This window comes from Emydura macquarii, unplaced genomic scaffold, assembly GCF_026122565.2.
Source record: "Emydura macquarii macquarii isolate MOO-44397 ecotype Brisbane River unplaced genomic scaffold, CSIRO-AGI_Emac_v2 contig_573, whole genome shotgun sequence".
Lineage (NCBI taxonomy): Eukaryota > Metazoa > Chordata > Testudines > Chelidae > Emydura > Emydura macquarii.
The window spans coordinates 1657072-1677738 of record NW_027130710.1 but is presented as its reverse complement, the minus strand read 5'-3'; the positions used below and the strand labels follow the sequence as shown (position 1 = coordinate 1677738).

At 58.5% G+C, this 20667-nt stretch overlaps 1 protein-coding gene across 6 annotated transcripts in view; it reads right to left on the bottom strand.

The window, feature by feature from the left end:
* Positions 1 to 20667, bottom strand: part of CAMK2B (calcium/calmodulin dependent protein kinase II beta) — a 93153-nt gene that overhangs the window by 1852 nt on the left and 70634 nt on the right. For 2 of the 6 annotated variants that reach the window (XM_067540339.1, XM_067540341.1), the window contains 4 exons: positions 20221 to 20292; positions 10555 to 10599; positions 7223 to 7271; positions 225 to 300 (listed from right to left, as the gene is read on the bottom strand). In XM_067540339.1, the coding sequence (XP_067396440.1) occupies positions 225 to 300; positions 7223 to 7271; positions 10555 to 10599; positions 20221 to 20292 (242 nt within the window). Of the gene's footprint in view, positions 1 to 224; positions 301 to 4745; positions 4875 to 5718; positions 5848 to 6168; positions 6270 to 7222; positions 7272 to 10554; positions 10600 to 20220; positions 20293 to 20667 lie in introns of those variants that run through there. The other 4 variants (XM_067540340.1, XM_067540342.1, XR_010918390.1 and 1 more) reach the window with 3 other exon arrangements.

Below are 20667 nucleotides of genomic sequence, written 5' to 3'. Positions count from 1 at the left end.
CTCCGAGACCCCAGCGCCAGCCCTGCAGGAGGCCACGGGCCGGGGCAGAGGCATCAGGGCCGGCATTGGTGCCCCTTTCCCCCTCCTGCGGCTGGGTTGCCTGGGCTGTGGGCACGGCGCCCCCAGGCCATGCCGAGACCTCTGCCCCCCAGCCCGGCTCCCCTTCCCTGCAGGCGGGCCAGGCACAGCCCCCCGGCCCGGTGCCACGCTGCCCCAGGACTCACGCGTAGGCCTCGAAGTCCCCGTTGTTCACGGCCTCGATCAGCTGCTCCGTGATCTTGATGATTTCTTGCTTGCGGGCTGCAGGGCAGAGAGCGGCTGGAGTCAGCAGGGAGTGGGCAATGGGGGCGGGGGGGCTGCCTGCCATACCCAGCCCCACCTCTCCCGTGCCCCATGCCCAGCCCAGGGCCACCGCTCTTCTGTACCGCCCACCCAGCCCAGGTTCCCATCCCTCCCACGCCCAGCCTGGGAATCCCCCGCTGCCCCTACCCAGCCCAGCCCCACAGCCACCCGCGGCCCATGCCAGACCCCCTTCGCCCACCCCCCCGGCTGCGACGCAGGCCCAGGGGGAGGAGGGCAGCCGGGAGATGCCCGAGTGACCCATTTAGCTCCACGCCCATGCATTATGCAAGGGAGACGCGGCTCAGCTCCCGGCCAAGGTCGGCTCCTTGCAGTGGTGTTCGGAAATGTCTGGCCTGCCCTGCGGCATCTATTTCCTGCCCCCCCCCCCCGTGCCTCTGAGGTCCCCCCTCCATCCCCATGGGGCTGGCGCTCAGCCGCTCTGCCCCTGCCCCATTCACAGCGGGGAGACACAAGCCCTGAGACCCTTGGATCCAGTGCAGTGGGGTGGGGGGGGGCTATTATGGTCTAGGTCCCGTGTAAAGCACCAGCTGGGTCAGCGGAGGATGTAAGGAGCCCAGAGCGGCAGGTGGGGGCTAATCCGCTTCCCACATAGGTCTCCCCCCATCCCGGCTCGAGCCTTGTTTAAGCCCCGAAGCACGAGGTTCACATCCCTTCCCAAATTCGCTGCCCTCAACTATGCTGTCTCCACAGCTTCTTCTTGTCCACACAACCATCCAACCCCTTGTTCTCGGCCTGAACAGCGTCCAGTGGCAGAGAGTTCCACGGGCTAATTGTGTGCTGTGTGAAAAAGCATCTCCCTCTGCGGCTTCTGAATGTCCGTGTCACTGACCGGAGCCTTGTCCGTCTGTTTGTGAGACGGAGAACAGACGCTCCCCTTCTGCAGCCCAGTCGTTATTTCACAGGCGTTTCTCCTCCCCCCCCCCCCCCATTTCTCTCCTCACAAAGAGAGACGACCCAGGCTTTTCAATCACTCTTCCCAGGACCCGTTTTCCGGGCCCTTGATCGGTCCCATCGCTCTTCTCTGACCCTGTTTCTGGTTCCGCAGCATCCTGTCTGAGCTCCAGTCAGGACCACTCCACCGATTTCTAGAATGGCTTGCCAGTATTTTTCTGAAGTGTTTAAGAAAATCCCTAGAAGCCCGGGGGCCCGGTGGAGCCAGGGGCTTCGTGTGTCTAACAGATTCCTGGGGCGTTTCTGCGGGTGGGACGGGGGGGACGACTGACCCTTCAGTTATTTACTATTCGCCCCCAGCCTCATGACACTGCTGTAGCGATACCAGGACAGCCGCCCGCACGGACCCAGTTATCCCGGGGCTGTAACCTGTGGCCAGTCAATCTCCCTGGGCAGGCAGGGTCTCGGACCCCGGCCCCAGGGTGCGTGGGATGCTGTTTCCCACAGACAGACGCTGCGGCCCCGCTGGGCACCGTGTGCCGGGGCTCCCCCTTGGCTGGTGGAACGGGCAAGGGATGGGGTGAGCGAGGCCCAGCCCTACCCCATGCATGGACTTACGCCCTCCCCCGGGGACAGTGAGACCTTTTCAGGGACCAGCCCAGCCCCTCTTTTGCTCAACAGACTCCTCTCCCCCCTTCACAGCACGGGCGCAAGAGCCTTCTCCCCTGCAGCCTGCCTGCATCGCCGCCCTCATTTCCAACCCTGGTTCCCCCCACGCCCCGTCCGCGCCCTCCGGCCCCCTCCCACTCGGTGCCGCGGGGAGCAGGCCGCGTCCTGGCCCGCCGGGGCACCAGGGGTTCCAGCCCAGCGCCGCACCACTTCTGAGGATCAGTCACCCAGCCCCGGCCGGCGCTGCCCGGAAACCGCTCGCCGGGCCCCCGGGCCCCAACCCCAGGCTCTGTCCTCCCCTGCCCCGTGTCTGCCCCCGCCCGTCCCCGCGTTAGGTCAGATTCCTGCCACTCCGCCTCCACCCTGTCTAATCGTCCCTGGCCCCCAGCCCAGAGCTCCAGGCAAGGGATCGTCCCCCCCCCCCCAAACCTGGCCTAGGAGGGGCAGGTCCCCCCCAGCTACAGAGACTCCCCCCGGCCGCCCGGTCAGCTGGTCCTTACCTGGGAGCCTGCCGGTCATGCCTGCTCCCCGCTCAGCTCCCCACACCCTGGGCCAGCCCTAGCCGCCGGTCACAGCAGCTGCTGTTCCCTGGCGTCTCCCCCTGGCTCCGAGCTGTCATCCAGCCCTGTAAACGATCCGCCCTGGGACTCCCAGAGCCCTGCACTCTTGGCACGAAGAGGGCCCGGGACACCTGACTCCCCAGCGGCTGGGAAGGAGAGCGGGCCTGGCCCCGAGCCGAACAGAGCTGCCCTCCCGCCATCCCAGCCCTGGGCACCGGCCCCTGCTCTGCCCGTGCCCCTCAAACCGGATCTGCAGCCCCCTCTGCTATTTTTGCGCTGCCCCTGCCGCCAGCCTGGCCCCTTGGTTCCCACCTGGCAGGGAAGAAGGGGTTTGGGTACCGGGCAAGCAGAGCACCTAGGGCTGCCGCGGGCGGATTTCAGGGCCGGAGCAGCGGCGAGCGAGGCCGACCCCTGACTCACGCTGGGGAGGCAGCGGGCTCCTGCCGGCTGGAGAAGAGTGGGGCTGGCTGCCAGCAGCGTCTGGGGGCCCCGGAGCCCACCCGCGCCCTACTGCAAGCATCAGGGAACCTGGCGGCTGGGCCGGGCACAGGATGAGAAGCCGCACGGGATGGAAAAGCGACAGAGAGGGAAGGCAGGATTCAATCGACCGTCGAAACCAGCCCGGCGGGATGCACGCCAGTGACCCGTCCATGCCCAGGGCAGCCACCTGAAAATGCCAAGGTCAGGGCAGGCTGTAACCGGAGAGCAGATTCTCCCAGCATGGGTGGGTGACACAGAAACCCGGCTTCCCAAACAGCCACGAACTGCTTCTGATTCCCCACACTGGTTATCAAGAAGCCAGTCCACAAATGCACACAGCCCCCTTTACTGCATTCCAGTTCCTGGCTCCCACATCAGCCACTGGGTCCAGTAAAGAGACCAGTTCTTTAAACTCTCTGCTCTTTACTAAAAGGGTTCCCTCTGACCAGCTACAGACACATACCTGCCTCCGGATCAATTCATTTTGCAACTGAACCGAAGGACTAAGACCCGTCCAGCTACTGGATGTGTACCAGAGGAACTGTACAAGCCTGCAACTCCACAACTCTCCCAGAAACTTGATGTATCTGGACTTTTAATCATTCGTTGTATGTATGTGATTTGCTTTAAGCCTTTAAGATTTCTCTTATAGTTTATTTCTTTCTTTTTACAATACACCTTTAGTGTAAGTTACTAAAAGATTGGCTGGCAGCCTGGTATTTTTGGGTAAGATCCAAACTTACATAGATCTGGTGCTGTGGCTGACCCCTTGGGGTCAGAGGGAACCTTGTTAGTAAAGAGCAGAGAGTTTACAGAACTGATCTCTGGACCCAGTGGCTGATTTGGGAGCCAGGAACTGGAATGCAGTAAAGGGGGCTGTGTGATTTGTGGACTGGTTTCTTGATAACCAGTGTGGGGAATCAGAAGCACCGTTTGTGGCTGGTTGGGAAGTCTGACTTCAGTGTCACCCACCAGCGCTGGGGGAATCTGCTCTCCTTTACCAGCCTGCCCTGACCTTGGCATTATCAGGTGGCTGCCCTAGGCATGTTCGGGTCACAACGCCCTCCCCGCTTGACCCTGGGGCGCGGGTCTCTCTCCAGCACCTTCCTGCTGGGGCAGAAAAGCCAAAAGGAGGAACACGGGCAGGGCCCCGGCATCATTTTTTTCAGGCCCAGTACAAACATGTAACACGGGCCCCTTCCCACGCTCAAACCCACGGGCGTTGCAGCCTGGGCCAGGCCGCCCAGGGCCTCCGGGCCCTGGTACATCTCGGTGAGCGGGCGGGCGCTCTGTCCGCACCAGGGCTCCGCTCCACGGCGGGTGGGTGGGCAGAGGGGGTCGCGCTCCATTCCCTTTCAACCCAGCGAAGGGCGGCTGGAGTCCAGCTGCTGGCCTGGGCGCAATGCGGCGGCCGTGACGGCAGGAAATGGGGGGCGGGCGAGGCGGTGACGGGCACAGCTGCATGGAAAGGGGGCCACGTCCTTTCACCCCAAAGGAGCCGGGGCCTCTGCTTTACCTAGGAGGAGGGACGGAGCTCAGGTCCTCTCAGAAACCCCGGGGGCCATTGCTAGTCCCCCCCCCCAGCGGACAGGGATGGGAAGAATCAGGGGAACCCCGCTGGGGTGCCCAGGCTCAGAGCAGGGGCAACGGCCCCGGCTGGCTCCCCCAGGACTGCCAGCGAACGGCTGAGGTGGAGGGGTCCGTGCGAGGTGGGGGCCCAGCGCCGCAGAGGCGGCAGCTCCCAGCCGCAGGGCGCCCCCCCCCCCGAGACCTGCTACTTACGCTGGGGCACAAGAAAGTGCGCGGCGGCTTGAGGCGGGGAGGGCGGGCTGGCGGCAGGCTGCGGCCCCTCAGTGTCCGGGGGCCCGGGGCCCCTCCTCAGCGTGCTTAAAATGTCAGCGGACTTGGTGGCTGGGATGGGACAGACAAGGGACGGATGAGCAGACACGTGGAATGGGAGAGGCAGGGAGGGGAAGGACCCGGCCCTGAAAAGGGGTGTGCGGGGGGTTCATTTACCCCCCCGGTCTGTGGTTTAACCATTAGTGTCAGGGCTCCCTCGGGGGGCTGCTTGTGGGACTGGGAGCCAAGAACTCCTGGCTTTGACCCCCAGCTTTGTGTGACATGGCCCGCCTGGGGACGGTCACGATTAGCCTGCCAGCTCTTTGCTGTGTCTGTACAGCGCCTGGCGCGGGGGCGTCCTTGGGCTTGCAGACATGATGGTAACCCCCAGGATAAATAGTCAGAGCGACCTGGCGTGCGCTGCATTAAGTCTAGAGGCTGGTCCTGGGCTGCTCGCTAGGAGGAGGGAGCGATCCTGGCCGACGCAGCTTATAAACGCTGCTGCCTTTCAGAGACGGGCAAGGCCCTGGAGGCAAGCGGCAGCCAGCCCACGAGCTGCCCCTCCTGCTACAGCGGGCAGAGAAATTCTTAGCTCCCACTACCCCCCGCCCCGGGGTTTAGGGAAGTGTTGAATGCTGCAGCCCGGGAAAACGCCAGCGCGTTGTGACGCGAGCTCCACCCTGTGCTGCAGGAACCGGCCAAAGGCAGAGGCGAGAGGGTCCAGGCGCAGCTTCTCCTGGAGCCGGGACTTCAAGGAAAACTACCACGCTTGGAAGGCTGGCTCTCCAACCGCGAGAGGCTGCAGAACCGTCGCCCTCGAGAGGCTCCAGGACACCGGGACCCACTGCCCAGGGGACGCTCATTCGCCCAGCAGATTGCTCTGCGCCCAGGGGCCCCAGCCGGCCCCGCTACTTACGCTGGGGAGGCAGAGGGTTTGCGGCGGCTGGAGATGGGCAGGGCTGGCCGGCAGCAAGTCGCGGCCCCTCAGCGTCCGGGGGCCCGGGGCCTCTCCGCACCGTGCATAAAATGTCAGAGAACCTGGCGGCTGGGATGAGACAGACGAGAGAATGGAGAGGAGAGATGGAATGGGACGAAATGCGGCGGACAGGAGGCAGGCAGGAGGGGAGAGGCCGGGCGGGAGGAGATCTGTACTGATTTCCACTAGTAGAGCCAGGGAGCGAGGGAACGGCCTGCACGGCCCTGATTCCACCCTTCGGACCCGCCCGTCGTTAATAACGAAACCGTCCCGCCGCAGCAAAGCCCCTCGGCACCACAAGGGGGCGACAGGCCCAGCCCCAGGGGTCCCGCCGCGCCTCTCGGCCGGGGGCCGCTCCCACCCGTGGAGGGGCAAGGCCAGGCGACTTACACACGGTGAGAGCGGCAGCGGGCGGTGGAGGGGGCTCTGCAAAGGAGGGCTGGGCTCGGCCGCCGGCTGGCTCGGGATCAGCCTGTCCTCAGGGCTGGTGGCTGGGGGGAGAGGGAGAGATGCACAGAGGGACGGAGAAATGATACAGGGAGGGACAGCCCCTGGGGAAGGAGGGAAACGCCATGCAACACCAAGCGCTGGGAGATGAAATTGTGGAGCTGAGCGGGGGGGGGGGGGTGAACACAGAGAGGAGCCCGGACTCCTGGGTTCTATCCCTGGCCCCGCAGCATCCCCTGTTATAACGCCCGTGCTCTGACACGGGGCTGGGGACGCAGAGCCCTGCCGGGGAGAGCGCAGCCCGGACACTCAGGGGACAGGAGCTGCCGAGGAAATCCGTTTAAAAGCCGACCTGCAAAACCGTGCAGGAGCCAGGGGCGTGTCGGGCCAGCCCACCGCGTTCCAGGTACGGCACGGGAGCCCCGGCCCAACCTCGCCCGGACACGGGGACCTCTAGCACCAGGCACCCAGAGCGACTCTGGCCTGGCCTGGCCCGGCCCCCGTGGCGCACACAGACTGAGCCCCCCCAGCACAGGCAGAGCGAGCCCTGTCCCAGACGCCCCCGGCCCCCCCGCACCCCGTGGCAAACACAGAGCGAGCCCCGTCCCAGATTTCCCTGCGCCCCCCGTGGCACACACAGACTGAGCCCCCCCAGCACAGGTACAGTGAGCCCCCTCGCAGGCGCCCCCCGACACACGCAGAGCGAGCCCCGTCCCAGACGCTCCCCCCAATACACACCCCCCCCCCAGCTCTGGCCCATGATCCGCCCCGGCCCGTGGGGCGAGCGCTGCCTCCTTGCCCCATTCTCAACTCTCCCCCTACGTGGGCGAGTGCCTGGGGGCTCCTCGTACACGCTCCTGGATGGACGAGGGTCTGGGGCAGCGTCCCCTCTCCTGTCCCGGCCTCTCTCATCTTCCCCCCGCCCCAGGGGCAGCTCCCAGCTGCCGGTCCAAGGCTGCTAGTGCCAGGCTGGCCCACTCTGCGGGGCAGCCGTTACCTTTCGTGTCCTCGTCCTCGATGGTGGTGTTGGTGCTGTCGGAGGAGTCCTGCGAAGACAGGGCGGGAGAGACACGGGAGAGGGCGTTAGGCAGGTCTGGGCCAGGGTCACCCGGCGTCCGGGCCAGAGCCCTGGGTCCCCGGCCCAACCCCACGGCTCCCCTTCTGCGCCCGCCACACGCGGCGGCCCGGCCCCACGGCTCCTGCCCAGGGCCGGACACGCGGGCAGTCAGCACCGCAGCAGCTGGGCTCATGGCAGCTTGAGCTGCCAGTCTGCCGAGGATCTGACCCCGGGCCCCTCGCCGGGACACCAGAGGGGAGCTCAGCTCTACCTGACGCTCCCCAGCGAGGGATAGGAGCCCACCCTCCGTTCACCGCTGCTACGGATCAGGCTTCCCTCTGGCCCAACCCTGCACCCCACCTTCCCCGCAGCGAGCAGGGAGGCAGGCGCAGCGTGCGGTCAGGGACTTCCCTCCCTCAAGAGGGTCTGGGGGCGGAGGGCAGATTGCACAGCCCCCCAGTGCTAAGAGAAAAGCTGATCGGCCCTGGGGCGAGCAACGGGGCAGGGCACGGCCCCAAGGGAGCATCAGAGCAGCCCCCCAGCCTGCCCTATCACAGGCACATTTACTCCGGGTGGTTAAATGCAGATTCGACTGGGTTTTTGGCAAAGGTTTGCCATCTAACTCCAGGTTAGCTGGCGCCGGTGTCAGGAACAATCCCAACTCTGGCAGGGGGGGTCCTGGGAAGAGGTGAGCTCAGCGGAGAGCTGAAAGACCCAGGCTGGGGAGGAGAGGAATCGTGCATGAAGGAGAAGGAACAGATTGCGCTTTGTCGGGAGCCCAGTCTCCGGCGTATTCGGTGCTTGGTCCCCATGCCAGGACCCGCTCTGACAAGCCTAGCTCCTCTCCACCCCAGTGCTCTTTACAGGCGGTGCAGACAGGGATCCCGCCCCGCCCTGAACGGTGACGACCACCAGCCCCTGTCTCACGGCAGCGTTACATCCTAAGGAACAGGAGGCAGTCACGTGGTTAGGAGGGGGATCAGCTGTACGTGGCATCCCAATGCACCGGGCAGTCCCTGCACAGCGGCGTACGCCATCGGCACTGAACGCCGAGCTGCGCTAACGAGAATGGGCCGGAAGCGCCACGCAGGGTCAAAACCTTGACTTCACGTCTGACGGGAGGCGTCACCCGGGGGTGGGGTTTGGGGTGTGGCCGTCTGGCCACCAACGTCCAGCCGAGAGAGGCCACGTTAAGTGGCCAACGAAGGAGTCTGAATTCAAACCAGGGACCAAGACTCCACAGCCTTTCCCGACCCTCCGCGCTAGCTAGTCCTTTCAATTAAACACGCTTGCCAAGACATGCGGCTAGCCCCATAGGAAGTATCCTGCCCTGGCCCTCAGAAGTTAGAAAAGACCCCTCGCGTCCCCCAGTCTCCCCCCATGCCAAGACAACAGAGAAGCAGAGCCAAGGCCCGTCCACGCTCTGACACCAGTCGCCTTCCCTTAGAGCGACTGAGGGGTAGCTAATTACGGAGCCAATCTGCCACGCTGGCAAAACCTTCAGAAGCGGCAGCTGCCTCTTATTTTCCTTTCCTTTTAGCCGTCTGTCTGCAGGCAGCAGGGTGGGGCAGCGGGCGTAGGGAAATCTTCATCAATCAATTCCCCCCCCCCTCCCCATTTTAACTAGGAACCTAAATACCTTTGGGGATCCCGGCCACAGGCCTCCTCAGACCTGTCCCTTTGTCACTTGTGATGCTCTTATAACGGCCGGACTTGCACAACGGGGGGGGGGGAAAAAAAGCTCTTTTTCTCCCCCCGGTTGGAGTAAAATTTTAAAATCATTGAGCCACAGCTCTGCTGAGAGAAAGGCCCCTAAAACCCCCCCGCCCCGGACTGGAACAGAGACGCCCGCTGCCCTGTGTGTGACACCAGCTCCCAGGATTGCTTTCCAGGGCAGGAAAACTTGGCCGCCTGGTGCTTTGTGGACTATTAGACGAAAAGATCTCGGGAGCAAACATTCCGGGTCCTGCTCATTTCACCTTCCCTTGTTCCTGCAATAAGACATCAGTGACTGAAGGAGGCGGAGCGCGCCCTGCCCGGAACACAAGGCAAATCGAAGCAACCTCCAAGCACAGCCGCCCTCTCCACTTCAAGGGGCCGCATCCTGCTCTGCAAATTAGGAGTGGCTCCGCTGAAGTCAACGGGGCTCCGGTGGCGGGGGAAGCGAGCTGAGGCCCTGCCAGCGACGCGGGCCACTGCCCCCTCTTTGCACCAAGACTCAGCGAGGTTGCAGCTGGGCCAAGGGGGCAGGAGAGGACAAAGAACAGGGACCTGCAGACCGTTCAGCGAGTGAGACCCTTCCACAGCCTGGCCCCCCCGCCCCGAGCGCCAGGGAATGGGTATGCCGGATGCACTGGGTGGATGAGCTGGAAGAGTGGGGGAGCTAAAGGAAAGAGAAATCCCTGCAGCAGAGAATGGGTGAGGGCGAGATGCAGGTTTGGGTGGAGGTGGGGGCTGTGTCTGAGCAATGGATGAACGTGGCACGGAGGGAATTTGTCAGTCCTCAGCCAGTCCCAGCACTTTGCTCTCCCTGGCTGCACTCAGAGCCAGCTCAGGGTCTCCGCTCTCGGACTGGCGCCTCTGGGGTCAGAGCAGAGGTTCCCTCACCCCCATCCCAACCCTGAGCACGCGCCTCACTTCCAGCCCGCTGGGGACTGGGCCAGCAAACCTCTCCCCCCCCCCCCGGCCTGGATAGCCAGACTCCCCCCACACCCCCAGATCTGGGACTGCAACGTGGTCCTAGGCCCACGTAGCTTTGAGCCCCAAGCCGGTCGGGCTGGAGTAGAATGGGTGGCAGAGTCCCCAGTTGGCATCTTCAGCCCCCCGCCCCGACTTCAGGAGCCTTTGCTCCTGCTTTATAAACCGCCCCCCAGCTGCGAGCAGCCAGCATTCCAGCAAGAGACGAGGGCTGAACTCCGGGCCCCGTAGGAGCAAACAGCAAAAGGGGGGCCGGGATTTCCCCTGAGATCCTCAGCGTGGGATCCAGGCTGGTCACGCCCAGAGCCCGCTCCAACCCCGCAGAACGGATGGCTGGAGCAGCTTCAATTCACTCCCCCTCTGCTGCCCTGGCCGGCTCTCTAGGGGATCCCCCCCGCCCGACTCCTGTGACAACCTCCCGGGATCTCTAACGCTCCGGCCGGGGACGGGCGCACCCGAAAAGCCTGAGTCTGTCCCCAGAGGTGAACAGGGCCAGTTGTGCAAGTGGCGGAAAGAATCTAATGGACCCAAGCCTGCAAGTGGGCAAAGTGCGAAGGAAAGACAGGCCGCAGTACCTTTATGCCGTCCACGGGGTTATGGATAACGGTGGTTTGAGGTTCCTACAGACAGAGAGGGAGGAGAGGAGAGACGGAAAGGAAAGAGAACGAGAAGGCAGTCATGGGAGGAGAGGGAACGGTGGATCCGAAACGGTGAGAAGAACGTGGACAGGGAGGGGGGAGGACGGAGGGAGAAAAGCAAAGAGTAATTAGTTCAGCAAAAGGCAAATGATTAAAAAAACAGAAGGTGGCAGAGTAAACCAGGAAGAGAAAAAACGGGGGGGGAGCTGGATCTCCATAAATGAAACCAAATCATAGCCCAAAGGCGTCATGAGCATCAGGGGGAGGAAATGGAGAGCATGAAATTGGATGGGAACCCTCTGCAGAGAGAGGAAAGCTCCGGGGCGGGGGGGATGGAAACCAGCAGGAAGGAGGAGAGGTCACTCGGGACTGGGGCTGCCGGCACCCCAATACGGGCTGCCCCGGGGAGTCCGGCACGTCCTCGAGTCGACAAGCGGTCTAGCCCCAGCCCACAGGGAAGGGGGCACCCTGGTCCATGTGCCCTCTGCCCGCCAGCTAAGCGCCCCAGCGGGCAAGAAAGGGCCCTTTAAATGAACCTGGCTCTGGGGGGAGGATCATCAGCCAGCCTAGCTGTCAGCTGCAGGTGCCCGGACCCATCCGGCCGGCGGATTGTCTTTACTGCAGCCTTGTGTCCCGCATCAGGCTCGGAGGCAAAGGCCGACGGGCCCCCTCTCCCTCGCCACCCACGGGCTTGCAGGTCGGCGGCACAGAGTTCTTACCTGGGCCCGAACGTGGCGGGGGCTGAGCCCTGCGTTAAGGGCAGGCCTTGCGTCCGGTAGCTTTACAATGTGCATGCCTGGCAGCGAAGGGCCGGCGGACGGGCACAAAGCAAGCCTCGGCCGCTGGACAGCCTGGAGCCAGCCCTCGTGTTGGGAGAGCCAGACACGCCGTCACTCAGGGAGCCAAGCAGGGTTTTGAATCTGTAGGGGCAGCCCCACCTCTGGAGTCGCCTCGCCCTCTTTGATGCATTTTCGTCTCAAACCCCCCGTGGGGCAGGGCAGGGCTGGCATCCCCACCGCACAGAGGGGAAACCGAGGCACGGAGCGGCTAAGCGACATGCCCAGCATCACACAGGACGTCTGCAGCAGGGCAGTGCGTTCAACTCAGATCTCCAGCGCCCCAAGCTAGCCCCCCTAACCACTGCACCATCCTGCCTCCTGTTTGCTGGGGCTGCAATCCACCGGGTGGGATCTCAGCAGTGTGCCGGCCTCAGATGGGAAATTTCAGCCGTGGCAGCTGCGAATCTGATGCCGTGCATTGCAGTGATTGTAACCCCCCTGCAGCCACCCTTCGCTGTCTGAAGACAAGGAGGTCGGGGTGGGCTCGGAACGCAGATTCCCCTCCTGCATCTCAGGAATAACCAGGGGCTGCCCCGTATTGCACCTCACGGAGAGTCCCCTTAAACTCCACCGCTTCCCAGGCAGCCAGTGTAGAGAGCCTGGGGCCGGCAGGGTACATGGCTACCTTCTAAGCCAGCTGGGAGCCTCGTAAACAGTCAGGGGACCGACCCCACTGCCACACCAGCACCATGAAAACACTTGCACTGAGCTGCGGGGTGAATCTTACCTTCCATGGCTGGAGCACAGCTGGGGAAAGACTCCTTAAGCCCGTCTTGCCTGAAGTCATTGAAAAGGAACGCTCACCTGTCAGGAAGGCCGCAGTCGCCGGTAAAGCCTGGCACTGGTCTGGCTGGTGCTAGCTGGGGAAATGGAGCTGGCGGGCGTTGGGCGCCCTGCAGGTGTCTCTGGTGGAGCCGGCCGGGCAGGGACACCATCCAAGGAGATGACATGCTTCCTTGCGAATGGGTCCCTGCGTGCTTGGGCCAACATCATTTTTAAAGGGAACGCAGCAGCCCACAGCAAATCTGAACCCCCGGGGCTCCCTGCATCTCTTGACTGGCCCACAGGAGCTGAGAGCTCTCTCATCACCCTGAGCCTCACGCCCTCATCACGGGACCCTTCCCTCCCTGGCTGCTGCTCCACCCGTAAGTTGCATGAGTCGGTTCTCACTCAGGCCCTTCCTGATTGGCTAAAATAAGAAGGCTGTGATGGAAAAGGGGTGGAGCCAGAACCTGAGCCAATCAGAAGTGACCTAGGCTGGGCGAGGCCTTTTCAAGTCTTCTGAGTCATCTGTCTTTCAGGGCTAACGTCTGTCTTCTGCCCACGGGGAGACGGGCCGCTCCTGTTCTCCTACGGAAATTGTTACACCCCTTCGGAAGGAGGCCAGGCTCTGGGTGGATCGTACATCGGGATCAAGGAATCAGCAGCAAAAGGATTCGAGATTTTTGCGGTTGTTCTGCTTTCCCCCTCCACCAGTGAAGATGAGTCATGCAAGCAGACTCCACCCATCATCTGGAGTCTGCAGCTCAGAGCACATGGCAGGATGGAGAAAAATCCTAGTTCCTTTTGGTTTTGGTTCTCTCTGTGTTGCATGGACTGGTTCTCTCTATGCTGTGAGGATAGAATGTGTTTCTAGGCGTAAGCAAGAGATCCCCAGTCTGCATTTAGCGTTAAAGGTCAAATAGAGCTTGCCGATTATACAAGTCTTGTGATGGGGTGTCCACCCCCACAAGGCAGAGCAGGCTGCTAGGCTGCACCGGGGGCCAGCCTGAAAAGCTAATTGACGAGGGTGTAAAGGCAGCAGGTGGAGAACTGGAGAGGCTGGGAGCTGGGACTGGGGCTGGAGGTAGGCTGGCCAAACAGAGCTGGAAATCCAGGCTGGACAACGAGGGAGAAGCAGAAAGGGATAAGGAATGGCTTCAGATAAGGAAGAGGGGGGAAAAAGACTAGAAAGGTCTGTCTCTGAAGAAGAGGGATGGGGCACGGATGGAAACGGGTCATTATCAAATCACTAGCTGAAGCTGGGAGATGTTTACCCCAGAAAAGAGCAGACTGGATTCGGCGAAGTGTCGGAGATTTGTTCCGAGCTAAAAGAATGCAGGGTGGCGATTTAACAGGAGAATGCACACATCAGGAACAAGCGGAGGAACTTCTTAATACTATCATTTTAGGGAAAATAAAAGTAACTTGCCAGCTACCAGGTTTATGACAGATGCAAGAGGGGTAGCGTATGGGGTTCCACTAGGCATGACTGCGGAAGAAATTAAAAAGGGAATAGGTGAGGACCAAGTGCTGATTAGCAGGAGAGAACAGAAGCCATCCACAGCCATCTCTGCAATTCAACCTGACGGGGCTACTATAGGAATATCAACTCTTCTGGGTTAAAATCAGATATCCTGGCCCCTTTGAGGTGTTATAAATGGCAAAGGTTCGGGCACACGGCAGCTGTCTGGGAGGGGAAAACAAGGCGGGGTAAATATGGAGCAGACTCCTCGGAGAATGGCGTGGGAAGAACAGAACTCAAATGCGGCAGTCATGGCGCTGAACACACGGCAGCGTACGAAGGGTGGGTGGCAGCGGAAAGAGCTAGAGATACAGAAAATTAAAACCATCCATAAAATACCTCACAGGGAGGCTACTGAAAGATAGTCACAGTGGAATGTGGAGGAGGAGAAAAATGCTCGTTAGGGAAAAGAGCTACCCAGTACAAGCACGCACAGTTCAGGGCAGGAAAGATAATAGAAAGGGAATAGATGAAGATGTACAGCTTGTAGGCAAAGAGAAATGTATAGCATTTATTACCAAAGGGATTAATTGCACTTTACAGACAGGAAAGAAGACGACAAAGAATAAAAATTATAACAAAAGCGGCGGAAAAGTATTTGCATAATCGGCACTCTCTCGCCAGCCCGCATCATGCCATTTTAACCGAAGGTGAGAAGATGGTTTTAAACAACACGGTGTTAGCAGTTCTTTTGCTGGAACGCACATAGCTTAATAACACGTGGCCAGGAATTAAGGGAAACTATTTTTGAAATGGAAAACCAATCTGATGAGATAGGAATACAAGAAACGTGGTTAGTGAAAAAACTTACAGTTAGACTTTCAGGATATAATGTGACCGAGAAAGAACAAAAGGAAGAGGGACCTGTGATATTTATAAAGGAAGGTCTTAGTTATTATGTTGGCACAGAGGTACAGAATTGAAGTTTTGAGTACAATCCTGTTGTGATTCCTCTGGAGCGTAATAACATCTTTATATGAATCTAGAATGTTTACAACCCAGATAAAAAAACTAGACAAACTAGAATTGAAAGAGTTTGTTAAGGGTGTCAAAAGGCCTGTATATTATTTGTGGAGCCCGTGAGAGCCATCGTGAATTATGGGGAAGCAGGACAATTGATTATAGTGCAAGCTGTCTGGAACAGCTCATGGATACGCACAACCTGGGATTGCTCAATCCTGCAGCACCTACGAGGTTTAATTCGGTGGATGGAACTTTTCACGTTTAGATCTGGGAATTGCAACAAGCAATATAGCAAGTCAATGCAGCTGGGGAACGTGTAAAGAAGATGGACTGGGAAGTGATCACTTCTCTATGCTATTTACAGACCAAAGCCAAGGTAATGTTGCAAATCCGGAAGGAATTCCTAACTGGAGCCTTGGGAAAGCAAATTGGAAACTCTTTAAGAATAAGTGTGCTGAATAATTTCATGATAATACAATAAAGGGAATTGTAGCTATATGTAAAAGATATTGAATTGTCAAACACAGAAATCCAGTTTCCTGGTGGAATGAAGATTGTAAAGAAGCCATTCAAGAAAGAAATAATGCATAGAAACAAACAGAAAGTCCAGTGAATAGCAAGGACTTAATAAACCATAAAAGATGTAAAGCAGTGGCACGAAGAACTATTAAAAAGGCAAAGAGATTTGGAGAAAGTATTGTGAGAAAATGAACAAAGACTCCAGGGTTTCAGAGATACGGAAACAAGTTAAAAGAATGAATGGGATACGGCGTGAAAACAAAATCTAGACCTGGTCTTACAGTAAATGATAGAGTTGAATGTTCTAACGTAGGAAGAGCGGACGTTTTAGCAAAAGAGTTCCAAAAAGTTAGTAGCCATACAAATCAAAGTGGAGAAGTTTTGTGAACAAAAACGAATGTTCGCTGAAGCGCTTACATGGGTGGGTAGACTAGAAAGACGATGTCCTGAATGTAAATTTCAACATACGGAAACTCAAAAAAGCCATAGACGAGGAAAAATACAGCCCCGAGGAAAGATAACGTATGCAATGCAATGCGTACACACCTGCCGGAAGGGAGTTTAAGAGTTTTATTGAAATGATAAAATAACATGAGGGAATACTACCGGCAGAATGGAAGCAAGGGATGGTTCTACTGATAGGAAACCCTAGCAAATTAGATGCACACAGACCTATTTACCCTCACATTACGGGTGGGAAAAATTATGGAAGAAATGCTGAATGAGAGATTAGCAGCATATGTGGAAAAAACCAAAATGATAAACTATGTATAAAGCGCTCTCGGGAAAGGGAGATGTGCAGCTGATCATACTGTAAGATCAGAAACAGTAACACAAAAACCCTTGAGGATCAGTGAATGACAACTGTCTGCTTGGACACTGAAAAGGGCATGCCGTGCTACGGAAGGAAGGCTTGCTGTATAAACTCGCCACCGTTCTGATTAACGATCTCCCGGAGAGTATATGAGCAGGAATAGTTATTACCAAAGCAGCTAATAGCTGTGGAGAGAACCCACAAGGCGCTCCGGGGAATTTCAGCAAGGGGAGATGTTTAGGGATTTAAGTTCTCACTCACTGAAACAAAGGGAATGATCACCACAAAAAGGAAAGCTGGGGAAGAATGGAACCTATATTTCTATACAAAAAAAAAAAAAATATATATATATATATATATATATATATATATATATATATATATACACACACACACACACACACACACACACACACACACAGGTAGTTCAATATTTGACATTCTTAGGAGTTATGTTCAGCTGCACACTGGCTTGGAAGGGTCAGAGAGATAATCTCAAGATTAAATGTGAAGCCAAAATGAATCTACTTAAAAGTATCACTGGGCACAGCTGGGGTGCAGATAAGACCACGTTGCTGACACTGTACAGGGCATGAATAAGACCTGTGACAAGCTTACGGACACCAAATCAACTCCGCTTCTAAATCAACCCTAAAAAAAAAAAATCAGGACTGAGCCCGGCTAAGCTCTGAGAATCGCATGCGAGTATCACGACTCCACTGTGTGCGCTGCCGGAGACATGCCTGCCAAGTTCAGGATGAAATTGTTCGATGTAAAATTTTGGGCGAAAGTTAATGGAAACAGTGAAAATCAAAGTGCTAAATGAATATCTGAGGGCTGCTGGGAATTAAGTAGACAAGAAGTAACTGGACACCACAGACTCCCATGTGCTAACAGGGTAAAAGGTGGGTAAAGAACTGGGTGAAAAGGAAGATTTGGAAGAAATTAAAATCTTTTATCCTGGGAAATCAAACCACAGCTGGACTCCGGTTGTGGATCTGGAATTATCGGATAAAACAAAGGGACGAGCAGGTCTGTCAAACATGACGACTGAGATTTATGAGTTTATTCATGGCAAATGGGGTCAGCTTTGCCAAATCTCTGCTGACGGCTCCAGAGATGGCAGAACAGGTCGAGTGGGAACAGCTTTTTGTATCCCTGAAGTTGGAATGAAAGAGATCTGTGAGACAATCCAATTTTGTTGCCATTATGATGGCTGAACCGAGGGGCGTACGGTTGGCATTGAGCTGGATAAAGGCTGTACGCCCAGCTCCGGCTGTTATCCTTTCTGACTCTTTATTGGGTGTAACGGTGATTAGAAAGGGAGCCTTAAAAAACAGGAACAACTTATTCAGTGGAATAGTGTTCTTATCTACGGCGATAGTACAGTTGGCTATACAGATAGTAACCGTGTGGCATGTGTCAGGATACTGAGCAATGAAATGGCAGCAAAAAATGCCTTACAAAACCAGGAGGCTGAGCTCAAGATCCCTTTGAGAAAACAGGATTCAAAAGTTTGGCTAAGAGAGAACTTGCAAAGGAATAGTTCGGGCAAGAATTCCGGTCTCAAGAGAAAAAAGGACAAAGTTTCTAGGAACCATGCCCTAAACCTGAGGCTAATGGTACACTTAATAGCGATGGAAGCGAGGTAGATATAGTTACTCCTGTTCTTCTAACAGGTCACTGTGACCTGAATGGGAATTTATATCTACTCAACAAGCACCGAGAGGGGTTGTGAGACATATGCAAAGGTCCCAGAATCAGCTGAGGATCTGCTGTGGTGACGCAGGGAGGATTACACCCCCAGGACGGTTCTTTCTGAAGAACTGAGCCGCCGCGAGGCGAAAGGCGGCTGCCTGAAAGGATGGGGGAACGTGCAGGATTACAAAAGAATGACCCGCTTTCCGAAGGATACGGGGCTAGGGTTTTGCTCATGCGAGAACCGTAGTAGGTGATGGCCACGGCCTCGCGTGCAACATAAAACGAGAAGAGAAAGAAAAAGAACAGAGGAGAACCGCACAGGACGCAGACGGCAGCCATGCCCTGAGAGAAGGGTCTCTTCGGACTGACAACGCCAGAAGAGGGGATGAGAAGATAGAGAGAAAACCCTGTCACAAGCCTATATTACCTTCTGAAACCTCCAGCTGTAACTCACTCCTGCATTTGCTCGCTTTGCCCTTGTAAATAACTCGCTCTTGCCTTTTCCTATTTAATAAATCTTCAGGACTGGCGACAAAGCCTTGTCTGCAGTGCGGGATCTAGGGTGCAACTGACCTGGAGTAAGTGACTGGCCCTTTGAGACTGGGAGTAACCTGAATATTGCCGTGATTCCTGGTGGAAGGGAGGGACCATCTCTCAGGGATATGCACTCACCTGGATGGAGACACAGCCAGGAGTAACCCCGGGACTGCCTGTGGCTGTGTGTCACGGTGCCTGAGGAGTTTGCACTTGGTGCAGTTGGCTGGTGAAATCTAAGCGTAGAACTCACAGCCCATTTGGGCTGCCCTGGTACCAACGCCCTCGTATCACCGTGGGGAGCGTTGCACTAGCACGACAGGTGTGGACGCGCCACCAACGGTTAGCCTTTAAATGTGCTTGGGAACAGATGTTTGGGCCCCGTCCACACTAGAATTTAGTGGACCCGTGTTAGAACACAGTCAGTGCCGGGGGTACCAACGAAACCGTTCCAGGGCTGGACAGAGCAGGGGGATGTCCTGGAGAAACACATCCCCGCATGGGATGTGGGGAAGCCGAAACGCAGAGGCCTGCCTTCAGGGGAAACCACGTTGCATTTGTTGACAAGGGACCTTGTTCCCTAAAGATTTCTGCCAAGGATACACGCTCTAGGAGGCCGAGTCTCCAGCGCTCTGCTCCTTGGGCAGCCCCTGGACGCTAAACTAGCAGTACAACGCTACCGAAGCAGACTGGGCCTGTTTGTACCCCCTTGGTGCTGGGCCTAAAACGACCGCAGATGGGGGAGCCAGGTGACCGCCCCTCACTGCACACCTGCAGTCCAGCACGGCCGGGCCCTGGCGGCTTTGCACCGCTGTCGGGCGGCGGGGTGGGGACGTGGGGTCTGGCGGAGAACAGTTCCAGGGCGGAGAGGCTGAAACTAGCTGGCTGGGGAGAGACCGATGGCCTTGGTGGGTTTGAAATGCACGCTGGCGCGGTCTCCGAGCCCCGCCCCGGGATGTGGGGCCAGGGCGTTGCACCATGCAGCTTGCTGCTGCCTTCCCCTCCTTCGTTTGCAGCTCCATGGAGCCAAGAGCCTGTCCGCCACTCCCAGCCACAGAGGGGGCGGCTGGCTGCAGCTCAGGGCAGCCCTCCAGAGCCAGCCCAGCGCGCAGGGTGCTGTACGCTGCATCAGCCTGGCCTTCCCAGCTTGGTCTCCTCTCAAATGATTGCCAACGGCGGCATCTCCACCCCCCCTCCCGCTCAGCTCCTGGGACGCTCCCTGTCCCCGGCAGAGGCCCGTGTCGGTAATAGCCAGCCCCGGGCTTCAGCGGCTCCATCCTGGCACCCTACGACCACCTCCAGGGCTGGGCTCCACACACTTACCCAGGCCAGGCTGCCGTCCGCCCCTGGCACTCTCGGACATGCCTCTGGTCCTCTGGGAGCTCTGCTCTGGGGCTGCCCCTCGCCGCACAGTCGGGCCAAGGAAAGGGGTGGAAGGCAGGGAGGACATCGGGTGCCAGGAGTTCTGGGGTCCATGACAGAACGGATGGGCCACCAGGGGGAGGGGAGTGGGCAAACCCTGGTGCCTGCCACTGGATGGGCTAGTGCCGCAGAGGGGCAGGAAGCCGCCCTCTGATGTTTCCCCGGCCCAATCTCCTCCCCATCCGGCCAGATTTCCACAGTGCCGGCACAGGGCTGGTCCCTAGCTCTGGAAAGGAGCGGGTCTGCCCCCAGGGAGGCATTCGGAGCAGCCCCACTTTTTGTGTGCACACTGGCCCTGCCCCAGGCGGTCTGTGCGCCCATCGCCCCGGGCATCTCTGCGGGCAGGGCGGCCCGTGGCAGCGCCAGCTCCCGGCCATTCAGAGGCCAGGTCCAGCGTGGGAGGCTTTGGGGGTGCACATGAGGGGGGTGCCGCTCAATGCCCTGGAGCTGGGCAGCTTGCAGGGCAGGCTCTGGTACCCCTCCGGGGGGGGACGCAGCGGGGGAGAGGATCAAAGAGTGAGCCGTACCAGTGCTGCCGGAGGGAGAGTTCCTTTCGGGCTGGTGCCGCCGGTGCCGCCTTTGGTGCTATTCGTCTGCGGCTGCAAAGGAGAAACGCAACCTGAAAGGCAGGCCTGAGCTTCCACAGCCAGCCCGCACTCCCTTCCGCCCCCAAGTCCCCGGGCAAGACGGGATCCTCTGCGTTACGCGGCCAGGCCGTGGCGGCCGGGATCAGGAAAGCCAAGGGCCTGGCGTGCGTCTGGGACTCTAGAGAACGCCCAGACGTGGGCGTTACTGGGCCACGGGGAAGCCTCTGTGGACCGCTTTGCAAATGCCTCCTGGCCCGGGAGACGCTCTGGAGGTCGGAGCCACGGCCCGTGTCACCACGTTCCCAGCCAGCCGGAAGCTCTGAGCAGCGGGGCCCAGCTAACCGCGGCCCTGGCCCGAGAGGCGCCCGCCCCGACGGAATCATTCCC